At 32.3% G+C, this 14,085-nt stretch overlaps 1 protein-coding gene across 1 annotated transcript; it reads left to right on the plus strand.

Annotated features, from left to right (window-relative positions):
* Positions 1-12,881: 12,881 nt before the first annotated feature.
* LOC110423421 (transcription factor PAR1-like) lies at positions 12,882-13,447 on the plus strand. The gene has a single exon (XM_021437643.2). It carries the CDS (start codon positions 13,002-13,004, stop codon positions 13,266-13,268), a length of 267 nt encoding a protein of 88 aa, XP_021293318.1. The 5' UTR covers positions 12,882-13,001; the 3' UTR covers positions 13,269-13,447.
* The last annotated feature ends 638 nt before the right edge of the window (positions 13,448-14,085 follow it).

The raw sequence follows: 14,085 nt of genomic DNA on the forward strand, positions 1-14,085 counted from the left end.
TTATATGTACAAATAAGAACATAAGAAATAATAACTATATCTTATAAGTTATTTGAGATATTTATTTCAGTTATTCAAGTTGTTGTTTGATATATTAGTTTTTGGTTATTTAAATTTAAATTTTATTATTTGTTTTCTTTTATAAATTTAATTATTAATGAATTGTATGGGTGTAGATATAATTTATTATTTTATACAGGTTCAAATTCAGATAATTGGGTATTCATAAAGAGAATAATAATTTTTTTTACATAATTAAGTTTTTAAACAAGTTCGAGTAATTACCTGATATTAGGATTGTAATAAGGTTTGGCTTCGACTAGTAAATTCTAAAAATATTAAGAAAATTTTAGAGTTCAAGTACCCTATTTACTAATTGGGTTCAAGTTCGGATACCTCAAAATTAGCTGGTATTTTTCCTATTAACATCCCTAGTCCAAAACTAGCCATTAGACACGAAAAACAAAGAAAAAAATTGCTAGTTTCACCAAACCTTCTCTAACGACTCCAAAGCTTCTTCAATTATAAAAAGGATTTCTCCAATACATTTACAAGGTCAAAAGAGAGGACAAATACATAAAATACTCAAATATAAAATCCTCTGAAGAAAAAGATAAAAAAAAGGAAAATCCAAGCTAGAGCAAGAATTCACATTCTTTTACTTAGCTTTTAAGCTATCTTTGAGTGTCAAATTCTTAGTACTTTCATTTCTATTCTTTGTATACATTCTTATGCCCATCATACTTTTCCTGCATTGTACTTATTTATTAAGACTTGCCTTCTAAAGATATCTTTGCTTTCATCTTGTAAAAAAGAGAAAAGGGTTATACCTTACCCTTCAAAAGGTAGTGTGCAAAGGTTGTGCTTGAATATGGAAAAGATAATGGTTATACTTGATCTTTAAAAGGCAATAGATATGCTTGAACCTTTAAAAGGCAATAGATATGCTTGAACCTTTAAAAGGCATTGCATTGAATTTAGTCAATAGTGGATTAAAACTCCTTAACTCGCTAAGAAAAAAGGACGTAAACACCTAAAAAAAGGGGTGAGCTTTTATAAATTATTTGTGCAATTTTCTCTTTACTTTTCACTCTTTAAATTTGTGCATTTACATTATTGAGTTTGTCAAGTTTGTTTTAATTTGTCAATCTTTTGATTTACCCTTCAAATCACTTTTGGAAAATTTTGATAGAAAATAAGTTCTTGAAAAATTGTTTTGAGATTGCCTCCATTGAAAATTTGATTTTGTTGATAAGAATATTTATAAAACCAAAACACCCTTTCCTAGATATTTTTGCATTATTATTGAGCTAACATTTCTAATACAATGCACGAAAAAGTTAGTTGCACTTCTTTATGGGATTTTATAACAAAATTAATATTCAATTATACACTATGTGGCTACAGTCTTAAAATGTATGACAACATTTAAATTATGCAGTTATAATAATCAGACATAAAAATTTTACAAAACAACAAAAAGGTGTATGACAACAACTTGTAAAGTACAAACCATGAAAATTTCACAACTTCTAAAGTAACCTTTGATTTTTCAACAAATTTTATAAAATTATGTAGTCATTCAATCTCAAATTTTATATATCTAACATTTTTTACAAAAAGTATTAAGCTCATTAATATTAGCAAATTATTTCAAGATCTCCTAGCAAGAAGAATGTTTCATTATCTAAATCTGTTGCTCGAAAAGAAAAATGCTCCAACATGATCTGCCAATCCTAAAATAAGAAACAAAAAAGAACATGAGATTATAAAATACAATCTAACATAATCAAAAGACACTAACAAAGCTAAAGAATCAACTCAAGGAAATATAATTAAAGTTTTTTTACAATGACAAGAGACATTAGAAAGATAGAATGAACAAAAGATGTAAATAGTTCTGAAGTAACCAAAACCCATGACATAAAATTGCAGCGATCGTTCAAAGAAACAAGCAAGAAATAGCATGAAACTGTAAAAGCAAAACCCATAGTATAGTAAATGTTTAAAAAACAATGGTAGTGTATAAAACTACAAATCATAGACTTTACCTCACTTTACTAAATTATGGATAAAAGAGATTCTGTCAATAAATTTGATTCCAATGTTCAAACCATAATTAAAAGTTACTCATTTTACCCACTCAAGTGTTGGTATATGCCCTGGAGTCAATTGGATTGATCAAGGGATAAATTGTCATTTAATGCATACTTAATCGCATAATAATATGTGATAGGAGTTTTTCTTCGTGTTAGTGCAATAACAAAGAGTTATTAAGTACTAATTGGATGAAGTCCAAGGAACATAAAGGCCTTGCAAGAATATTGTAAAGTTGTTACAATAATGAAATCACTATACATCAAAGCCATGTTCCTAAAATTGTTCCTGGTCATTGTGTTGTCAAGACAAGGCATTACAATGCTTAAAGACTGGTACATGTTAAGCATCTTTACTTGAAAAGTAAGCAATTGATCTCATAAATTGAAGTATATAGGATACTTGAGGATAACATGTGGGTGCTTATTAAAGAACAAGTTCATTGAACATAACTTGCTATAAGAACTTCATTTGGTATTGCATTCAAGTGTCTATGAAATATGTTCTCATATGATATTCGTACAACTAGTCCCTGAACTTGAGACATCAAGTTATCTTGTATGGAGAATAACATACTTTGATTTCACCTTTAAGGGTTTGGAGGTGATCAGATGCCTAAACATGGTGTTTTTAAGTATGCCATGAAGCATATGAACGTGGATGAGTGGTTAAGAGATGATTCATTACCCAAGTGATATGAAAAGATGTATCTCACTTGTTCTTAATTCTAGATTAACTTACATAAAGTCTTTGGCCAAAGCATGATGAATTTGAGGAAAGTTAGTTTCCTAAATTCATAAAGTTAGTCATGAATTATGAGAACTTATATAGAATGTTATAAACAAACATTGAGCTGTGCTTTATAACATATCCAAGATATTTGATGAAAAAATCATATTGCACTGATAGGCTTAGTACTAAAAAGCTTTGTCAAATTCTTTAATTGACTCTCTAACATTTGGGTGGTCATGATGTATTGCTAGATGCTGCTTATAATCTATAAATATAAATCAATTATTAAATTGATATTTGATTAAGATTTATATTTATTGCTGACATGTTAGAAGCTTACTAGGTCACACACATTAAGTGACACGATTATAATTAAACAAGAATACTTAATTAAGTTGGACTTAATTGGAATAGATCAAAATAAAGTAAGAAATTAATTAAGTTCACAAAGACTTAATTGAATTAAAATATAACTGTTGTATATAAGCCTACAATTTAGTTTAACTATGTAAATATGTTATGTTAACTAACTAAAACTCTAAGCGTTCAGTTACTTCTTCGCCGTTTCATAAAAATAAGAAAATAAAATAGTTTTTTTCTCTTATAAAAATAAGATTCAGCGTGATCTTTTACTTTTTTCGTTTTAGCAACAAAACTTGCTAACACAAGTAAAATCTTATTTTTGAGACGTTTTTATTCGGTCATTGTGTGGATTATTATTAGAGGTCAAACACTTGAATAGTTGAAGATTTGAGCAAAGTTTTTAACTATAGGATTTCAGACTAATTTGTTCTCTTTTCAGATTACTTGCTTCATCACATGCATTTTTAGATTTAACGGACTCTTAATTATAATATCTAAAACAAAGTATATAACTCGTAAACTTATGAATGTTCATAATTAATTTAAAAATTACATAAAAACATAAACATTGATCTTGTAGGATCCGGTTGTTTCTTTGATTAAATACATAGTTTATTTTTTCATTGCATTATATATTTAATTTCATGATCAATTTCATATTTGAGCATAAGGTTGAATCCCAACATAAAAAAAAAAAGAAAAACTTGATATCAACTACTTCGAATGATGTAATGAAGTTCAAATCTTGTTCAACAGACTTCTTCTCTAATTATATTTAGAAAAGTTAATTAACTTAATTTACAAATAAAACAAAAACATTGGAATATGAAACCCTTGACAAATATTTGAGACTTTTCGAAGTTTTGAATTTATTCTTCAAACAAAAATCGAGAAAAATTGACCTCCACCATCCAAAAACAATAAGAGCGACATCACAAACTATATCTCTTAAATCATATTATAAAATCTAAAGTGTCTAAAGTGTCTGTAAGATACTAATCTTACAAATCCAATTTAAAGATATGATGGAACATTTGGTGTTTAATAATTTGTTCCATTTCTTGGCAATCAATCAAGAAAGAAAATAAATAAATAAATAAATAAATAGAAAATGGAAAAAAATCAAATTAAGTACTAAAAATAGGCATAAAAATACCTTAATGGCTTTTTTTTACAAAAAAAAAACGAGTCGTGTCAATCGGATCTGGCCCAAAAAATTCCTTTTTCTTTTTTCTTTAACATGAAACGATGTCGCTTTGAGGCTTACGATACTTCCTTAAAATGGCATCATTTTGGTCCTAGTATAAAAACATTAAACCATTCTCCCTTTTTACCTTCTCCTTTATTTCTCTTTAGAGACAAAACCTCTCTCTCTAAAGACCTTCCCTTCTTCACCATTCAGATTTCGATCATCGAGCTGTTGTCGTGTCAAACGTCGTCCATTGCTGCTAACTGTAATTCATCGATGCCAGATTTCACCCGAAAAACTCTTCGCTCCTTTTGATACCCTCAACCCCGTAATAGGAGCTATTTTTCTAGAAAAGGATCGTATTTCCCTATATCTAAGAAAAGAAACCAAAGCCCAAAAATCTCAAAGAAACCCGAAACCTTTTCTCTTTTTTTTTTTCTGGAATTTCTTGTGTTTGCATGTATGTGTTGGAGGATGGATTTTTTTATGCATATTGTTGATGTGTTAGAATTAGATACAAATTCATAAAAATCAAGACAGGGATGAGTCTTTTGGGGTTAACAGTTTAGGATCGGAATCGATCCTAATCCTTTGTTCATTTTTTTTCTTTTTTTTTTATGTGTCATTATCTTAAATTTTTGGTATTTTATATTATTTTTATTTTTTTGGAAATACTCAAACAAAAATGGGTGTTTATAGTCTTGTTGAAGCTTATATGAGGGTATCATTATTAATAACTTAAATTTAAACTTTTGAAAATTATATGATTTAAGTGCAAAAAACTATTGTATCAATAATATTAAAAATGTTATCAATAGAATTGTGAATCCTAACGCAAAGTATATTTTTATCATTCATGAAGACTTTTTTCGTGACGTTTTGATATTTGGGTTTCTGTTTGTTTTAGTTTGGAAATTTGGATGCTTTGGTTTTGGTTGATTTGATTTTCTTAGTTAGGTTGCTTGATTTTTTGTGATGTTTTAGTACCTAGATTTATATCTTTTCGTCAAAAATTGGATCTGATCATTGTTTTGATTAGAGATTTGAACTCTTCTTGTTGATTTAAGATCAAAGTACCTCATTTCTTTTATTACGATGTTTTCGTTAATTTAGTTTTTTTATTTTAAAATTAGTCAATTTAGTCTTTATATTGTGTTAACATGATGCTGACATGTTAAATTATGACAACGTGGCACAGGCATGCTAACATGACGACGATGACATGGCATGCTTAAATTTTAAAAAAAGTTCACATTAATTTTTTAGTCATACATCATAAAAATTAAATTGAATAAAAATATAACGTACATGAATTAAATTGAACAAAATTATAGAGTACATGGATTAAATTGAACAAAGATCTATTAGATAGAGATTACATTAGATTTTTTTACAAGTTTTTGTTTAGCATTATATTTGCATAAAAAATGTACTTTTACACCTCAAAAGTTATTCTTTAGTAATTAATAACCACTAACTTTTCATTTGTATAAAAAATGTACGAACTAATTACACTATATTTTTTTTAAAATACTAATAAATAATCTCATTTCATTAAAAAAATATTCTCATTTCATTAAAGGAATGAAACAATCTCCAATAAAAAACCCAAGTTAACAAAAAGAACTTATGGTTCGATAATAGCCAATAGGATGCCTAAAAAATAAATGTATATCACCCAATCTTTTATAAGAATTGGCCAGTCATTGTTCTGCTTTTATTTATGATATGAAAATCTTAGTTTGCTGCCTTGGTAGAGTTTGTTGGAATAAGTGTTTCTTTTGCTATGGTTTTATCTATATTGTGTACATTTAAGTGGGTTTCTATTGTAAAGAGTGGATATTGTACGGGGGTTATATTTTTACTTTATTTTTGTTCAGGCAAAGGTTACAAGCCTCTTGAAATAATTAAGTGATGTATATTTTATTTTTTTATATCCTAGTGTTTGTAGTCAAACCATAAGGTCTTTTTTGTTAACTTAGGTTTTTTGATATTTAAGTCTTAAAAAAATAATATAATTTGTGTGTACATTTTTTATACAAATGAAAAGTTAATTGTTTTTAATAGCTAAAGAATAACCTCTTATTTGTAAAAAATATATTTTTGGTGCAAATGTAATACAAAACAAAAATTTGTAAATTTGGATGGCTTTAATGGTACATTTTTTATACAAATGTAATGCTGAATAAAAAGTATATCACATCATTGTTGTCATATCAATATGTCAGTGCTACATCATTTTCACATTAGTAAATTTAGACGACGTTAGAGAGGGGGACTTAATTGCATAAAATCTCAAAATATAATGAATAAATTTACCAGTTTTGAAGTAGATGGACTAAATTGATGAAAACGTCATAATACTGAAACATATAAGATATTTTGATCAATTTATATATATGTGTATTAGTATTTTAATTTTTTAAAATTAACAAGCATTTTATTAAACAGCAAAAATTAAGCCAACCCAAAATCAAGAACAACCACAAGGCAATACAACCAACAACCAACAACCAACAATACAATCACACGAAAAACATAGCCAACCTGAAAAGCAAAACAACCAGCATAGAACAAAGCGAAGAAGACCACAAAGGAATCAACAACCACGGAAACAATACAAAGACAAAGCTGGGGGAAATAACGCAAAGAGAGACCAGCTGAACAAACCAATACAAGAAAAAACCAGCAAAAACGTCAACAGCTCCACAAAGAAAACAACAGCAGCACAAGAGCAGGCAAAACAGAAGCGGCAGCAAGGAAAACAAGATGCAACAGAGAACCACAAATCACGTCACAAATTCTAAACCAACGAAAAATTTAATTATTTATATTTCAAATTTACTTTGAAAGCTTTTCATATCATGTACACAATTGGATTCCCGAAAGTGGCAAGACTATGTGTTTGTCAAAATCTTCGTGATTTTGAATTGATTTACACATTCGTTTTCTTCTATTATAGGGTGATGTTGCATTATAAAAAATCTGCTTTTCTGTTCTTCCTACCATTTGGCTCACACCTCATTAGTTTACATTTTAGTATAACCTCCACTTAGCAGAAATGTGAGTCCTTATGTCATGGGCCCTTGTTTCCAATCAAAAAGATGTTTAATAAGTGGAAAAGATGAGATTTGTGACATTCTAACTTACTTAGTTGTACTCTTTATCCATAAAAGAGAAAGGACCCTTACACTGGTTCGGATCTACCTCGATCTTTATATCTCTTATAAAAGTTTTCGCATTAGTGAAGATTTTGGTATGTTCTTATACCATCTATCATGGGCTCTCATTTCTAATTCAAAAAAGATTTTTGATAAATGAGAAGATCCATGTTTATATATCTAAGACTCATCTCATCTTTTATTGATATGAGATTTATGACATTCTAATCCAACTAATTGTGCTCTTCATAGAGGAGAAGGACTCTTACACTAGTCCAAGTCTACTTCGATCTTTATATCTCTCACGAGAGTTCTCACCTTAGTGAAGATTTGAATATGTTCTTATTCTATTTATTTTTCAATTCAAAAAACATATCTAATAAGTAGAGCAAAGTTAATGTTTATATATTTAAAACTAATTTCATCTCTTATTAATATAATATCCATGACACCTCACACTAATATATATTTAAGTGAAAATCTCATGTTTTTCTCTTGCACTGATTTGTTGAGTTCTATATATATATATATATATATATATATATTTATATGCAAATTACAATTCTTTTCTCTTGTAAGAAAAAGGGGAGACAAAATCTATAAAAGTATTCCTTGTAACCGATTGTTGAACAACTTGTAAAACTCAGTGTCATTCCGTTGTTTCTAATGGCTAGGCTGCATACGTCGCTGTCTCGCTGAAACAATAGCTCACTAGGCGGAACTATCTGGACCCAAGACTTATTTACACCCCCAACACAATCGTACGCTGGGCTACTAGCCAGTGGCCAGGGAACTGTGGTCTGAGGCTAATGCTTAAGGTAAGCCAAGTAAGTGGAAGTGACTGATTTTTAAGGAGTGGACCAATGACCGTGGGGGTAGGGCACTGATCAGTGGGCAAGAAATTAAGCTGATGAATTAGTTAGGGGGGCAACTGCGGAAGGACATGTGCAAGCATGTGCAATCGGCTCCCACCACAAGGTCCAGCTCAAATCCAACCAATCCCTCACCGTTTCACCACATACTCATCGCATTCACTTCACAGAGCCTTGGACAAGAAACCCCATCTTCACTAACCTCCCCCTTTCTTGCTAATTAACCTGACTGACCACATGCCCTACACCCCTGGTTAGACCCGCCTGCCCCAGTCCTCATTTCCTCTCTTTTTGCCATTCATCTGCATTTAAAACGAGTGACTTGTCCTACAACTGCTGTAAAATACAATTAATTGTATCCCTACATTCTGATAACTGATGCCAATAATTCAGGTCTTAACTATATTTGTGTTGAAATAGTGTAGGAAACTGCATCAAGTAGCCCCGCCTCCTAAGTAGTTTTATGAGTAAGATTTGTTTTGTGTACAATAATCCCAAGTAATTGGGGGTTTTGGCAACATGGGCCACTCGCAGCTGTGAACAGAAGCATGCATTCGAACACTTTTTACTGTTTGTTGCTTTTCCATTTTTAAGTGGCAAAAGGAATGAAGACTGAGTTGGAGTTTTATTTTCAATTTGGTGGCCAAGGGACCCAAAAAGAATGCGTTTCAATTAAGATAGAGCATAACCTTGGCCACCCTAACGCACTGTATGCTCGCTAATAATATAGCAGAAAATTTATTAGATAGTGATCAAACATCACTTCCCTCAATAAAATATCCGAGATGTGTTTAAAAATATCAATCGCAAGTACATTTGGACTGAGGAAAAAATGACTCTTCCATCTTAAAAGCTTCACTCCCCATTGAATTGAGGAGAGGGTTTATATTGCCACAAATGTATACTAATGGACTAAAGAAATACATATATGTAAGTATGTATATGTTATTAAATGAATGGTCGAGATCAATGAGTTGGCAATCCACATGGGGAGTAAGGGGTGGAGGGTGCAACAAACCGTTTTGGGATGATGGAAGGCAGGGCCCCTGGATGGTAACATCATGCAACCCCTTGGTGAAACAAATCAGTTGGTGATCATGCATTTTATATGAAACCACAAAAGCAATCCATTTTCTCCTTGTTGCATATTTTGGTTTTCAAAATTCAAGCTCCCCCCAAGAGTTTCTTGGCTGCAATAAAGGCGACAACATGACTGAGCCCCCCAGCAATTTTCCTTCCATCGGAACTGACCCGGCCTGAAGAGCCAATATCAAAAGGGCCACAGCAATTGGCTCTTCCAAAAACTTCACTTCCTCCATTGTAGAGGCCAGAGGGTATCACCAAGTGCTGCAGTGGGTCCATTTTCTCTTGCCACTCTTATGATCCTTAAAATGCCAGCTTCAAGGGAGGTGGGGCTTTGTTCACACATAAAACTGATGACTAATTAATTATTTGCCACTCTTATGATGGGAGGGTTGTTTCCATTGCTGCAAATTCCATAGCCTCCAGATATGCGTGTCTTAATATCAATATTAATTAATCATATTACTTAATTACTTGATCGGTTTTTCATGTGTCAAGACATAATGGTTTATCATATTATTTCCAATTAAGTTTAGTGAAGTAAATCTTTTTCTCCTCAAAAGCAGGTCTGCTGTGATCATGGTGATGTGCGTTTGCAAAGATTAAAGTTCAGAAGCACCTTTCTACATGTTTATCTCCGTCACAGGCATACTCTTAAAAATGGCAACAATTAACTCGGAGCACAAGTTATAAACTCCATGCATGCACATTTTTGTATGGACGATATCATGCCAACCAACCACACATGTAAATAATTTATATGAACATTGCACATGTGCAAAAATCATTATCCGTTTTTTAAACGATTTGGACTCGCATGGCGCCTGCATTGATTAATTATTTCATTAAAATTATATGCTGCAATGTCGATTTGATATGTATATATTCAGAATTTTTGTCAAAGAGTACACGCTTTTTTCTTTTCTTGATGAACACCAAATGCAGATAAATGAAAGCCTGAGTCCATTTCATTTCACCCCTTCTGATTTCCAACGAATCGATGGAGCTTGACGGAGTTAAAACCTTCTTGGCAATGATAGAAGGGTGTTGATAGCCAGCATGTTAGCCTGCAGGACAAGGCACATGAATTTTGCCATCATCTTCATCTACAACTTGCGAGCATTAACTCACCCCCACTAGCCATGATTGAACATCATCATGTATACGTACAAATGCACGAACTCATGCATTGTTGAATGTTTAATCATACGCATTCAATTTATCAAAATACAAAATATACATATATCAATAACATGATAAATTAAATATAACAATTGACAACAATAAAAGATATTAAAGATATTTTTTGCATAATTACCAAATTATATAGGATTGTTATTGAAATTTTTTATCTTAATAAATAAGTTGTATTTTGATTTTGACTAATACATCGACGAATATAAACTTACATACACGAAATTATATATTATCAGATCGACAACACTGTTAGTTTGCATGGATATAATACGTGTATGTATTCGATGTACATGAAGATGTTACATGTTGTGTTTGTATCTAGAAACGCATGCATAACTAAGATACCAGGCAAAGTCATCATCTTCCTGCACATGGCATGGGCATTTAACTGTCCTCGTGAAACCTGGAAGTTTCTGAGGCACCAAGTAGGGGACCCCAAACTTCTATATCATATAAACTTTTCAGCATGTAGACAGAAACCTATACCCATAGGTGTTTTTGTATATGTGATCCGTGGAGGTTGACCCCTAGCTAGCTCCTCGACTCCACTCTAAGTCTAGGATATGGTGGCTAGGTTCCCTGGCACTCCTCCCTCTTTCTTCATTAATCTTAACGAATTTTGATCCCAGAGACTACAAATAATTAGTAGGCTATAGGTGATATATGTATATTAAGGTTGGCATGCGAGCGAGGGTAAGGTTATTTTGAAAGTTTTATGCCAAGTATTGCACCGACAAAGCATGCATGGTTTCATTGAGTTACACTTGGCAAGTATCAAGTATGCGTGTCCAATTGCAATATAGGAACATGTTTTACGCCGCCCATATTGCATCTTCTTTTCGGCTTCCCATACGAATTTTATAAAAGAGGAAAAGTCAGCCGCTGATCATTTTTCAACAGCTAAGATGGAATGGCTTGGAGAAATCCAACAAACACACATCATTAAAATAGTGAAAAAGAAAAATCAATAAGGGAATCCCAAACAGAGTCCATATTTTAATTAAGTTAGATTTTGGGAAACATTCGGTGTATTTGATGCCATTTTGAACATTTGTAAAGCATGTTTATGCAATCTACATGATCCATATTAATTATCTTATTATCCAAACCAAATGCAAGTTGGCAAGGATATTGCCCATATTCTTCCTACAACAAACAACAAACACTAGTTTATATACAAGTATCAACATGGATTAATTATATCCATTTAATCATTAATTAATATCCAAAATAAAGAAATCAACTTGAATTTTCGTTTCCAATAATAAATTATGTTGCTCAATAGTATTTCTTTATCTGTATCACTTAATCGAGTATATTAAGTATTAATTCATTGCACAAACACCATGCAAGATAAAATAAATAAATAAGCATGCATAATCTGTAATTGGGACCATCCATCCGTCCATTTTGTTTATAACTCTCCACAGAAAACAACCACTTGATATAAGCATCCAATCAGATTGGTTACGTTACCTCTCAACTCTCAACTCAAATCCCCATTCTTTCCAGCCAAACAATGCATACCGTATTTCTTTTTACTTCGCTTCATCATCGTCACCTTCATAATCTTTTTGGGCTCTACAGGAATTATATCCTGAATCCAACGGCCCGGAACTTTCCCAATTTGTTAAGTGGGGCCAAATGGCTTTTCCACCCCAGATTTGATCACGTCGCTCCCCCACCCCCCGACGCACCTTCATCCTCTCTCATCTCATCACCCCTGGAGCCTGGTTGGACAGCACCTTCAACGGCCACACAAACATGTGAGCAGAACCATAAAAAAGGGGAGGTTTATCTTTAGCCGTCGGATTAGGAATGACGTGGTCAAATGAGACACGTGTCAGAGAGTAAACCGTCAGGATTCGAGGATTACGAGGATAGATGTATTTTTTTTATATGGTGGTGTTTGGGTTCAGGCCTGTGAGAGAGCTGTCAGACACGTGCGTAGGCCAGTTGAGAGATTTGCACTTGTTGGGTCTCCACCACAAGCCCAGATATACAAAACGACAAAATATCGAGCGTGTGAGTAAAAATTAAATTAAATAAAAAAAATAAAACCAAGTAATAATAACTAAATTAAAATTTCATGATTCAATGTGGAAAGAGCCGAAAGGCACATCTAGGCTCGGCTCACATGGCCCGTTTCATAACTTTTCACATCATTTAAAGCTCTGTCACCTCTCATTTCTTCTTTACATCAAAACTTTGAATTCATTCCTTAACACAAAAAACATTTAAGGCATTTCCCTTTTTTTTTTTTCCTCCCTCTCTCTATATTTCTTTCCCTTTTTTCTACATTTCGTTATGAAGCACATGGAGTCAAGGAGGTGCAAAGAGTTTTCTAGGGTGAAATGGGGGAGGAGGACGAGGCGGTCCGATCACGGTGGTGGTGCTGGTGGAGGTGGCAGGTCGGCTAGAATGAAGGTGAAGAAGTTGCAAAGGCTAATTCCGGGAGGGAAAGGGTTGCAGCCGGATCGGCTCTTTTTGAGGACAGCTGATTATATATTGCATTTGAGGTTACAGGTTAACGTTTTGCAAGCTCTTTCAAAGATTTACCAACCCTCGATTTAGTGTAATCGTTTATGGTTTTAAATATTTATGCAGATTATGAAACAGAATTCATATATATATATATATATATATATATATGGCATTTGCCGCCAGACAAAATGTATTCTCTTTCCTTTGATCATATATATATATATATATATATATATAATATGCTAAGGTTTTTTGGTTTCCTTGGTTCATTGTGTTGCTAATAATGGTGTGGACTAAATTTCCATTGGAGTTGATGCCTGTCAATTGCTATGCGCATGCATGTGAACTAACTACCTATCGGCTGAAATTTTCCTTGTTTCCCTTCTGTTCTTCGTTAAAAAGGTACTGTGTGCGTATACTGAAAACTGACATTTTCCAGCTTTCAACTTTGATTTGGTCTTAAGATTACAGCCTTTTCTTGTCCTCTGTACTCTTCTTTCTTTCGATACAATTCCAAAAACAATATACCAAATTGTTTAAGGAACCATCATCTTAGCATTATCTTCTTTTTGGAGGGCTAAACCTTTCATCTTTCAATGTAGCAACACATTGACCACTTAGGTTTCATCATTCTCCCCTTCTGCTCCTCTTAAGCACTTCTTAGAGGAAAGGGAGTTCAACAAAATTTAATTTCACTCACCATAAAAACTCAAATCAAATATGCTGAATCCCGAAACTTATTAGTATATATAACTTCTTTGGGGACTACGACAATAGGAATTTTCCTCCATATTTACCCTTATTTAATTACTTATCAAAGCATGAAATTATGGTTTTATATATTTTACAACAATGTGTTGATCAGCTCGGATTCAATCATTATTGCAACATTTTTAATTTGTTGTTA

The sequence above is a fragment of the Theobroma umbraticum genome, unplaced genomic scaffold (assembly GCF_002168275.2).
Source record: "Theobroma umbraticum cultivar Fairchild unplaced genomic scaffold, ASM216827v3 scaffold_20.0, whole genome shotgun sequence".
NCBI lineage: Eukaryota > Viridiplantae > Streptophyta > Magnoliopsida > Malvales > Malvaceae > Theobroma > Theobroma umbraticum.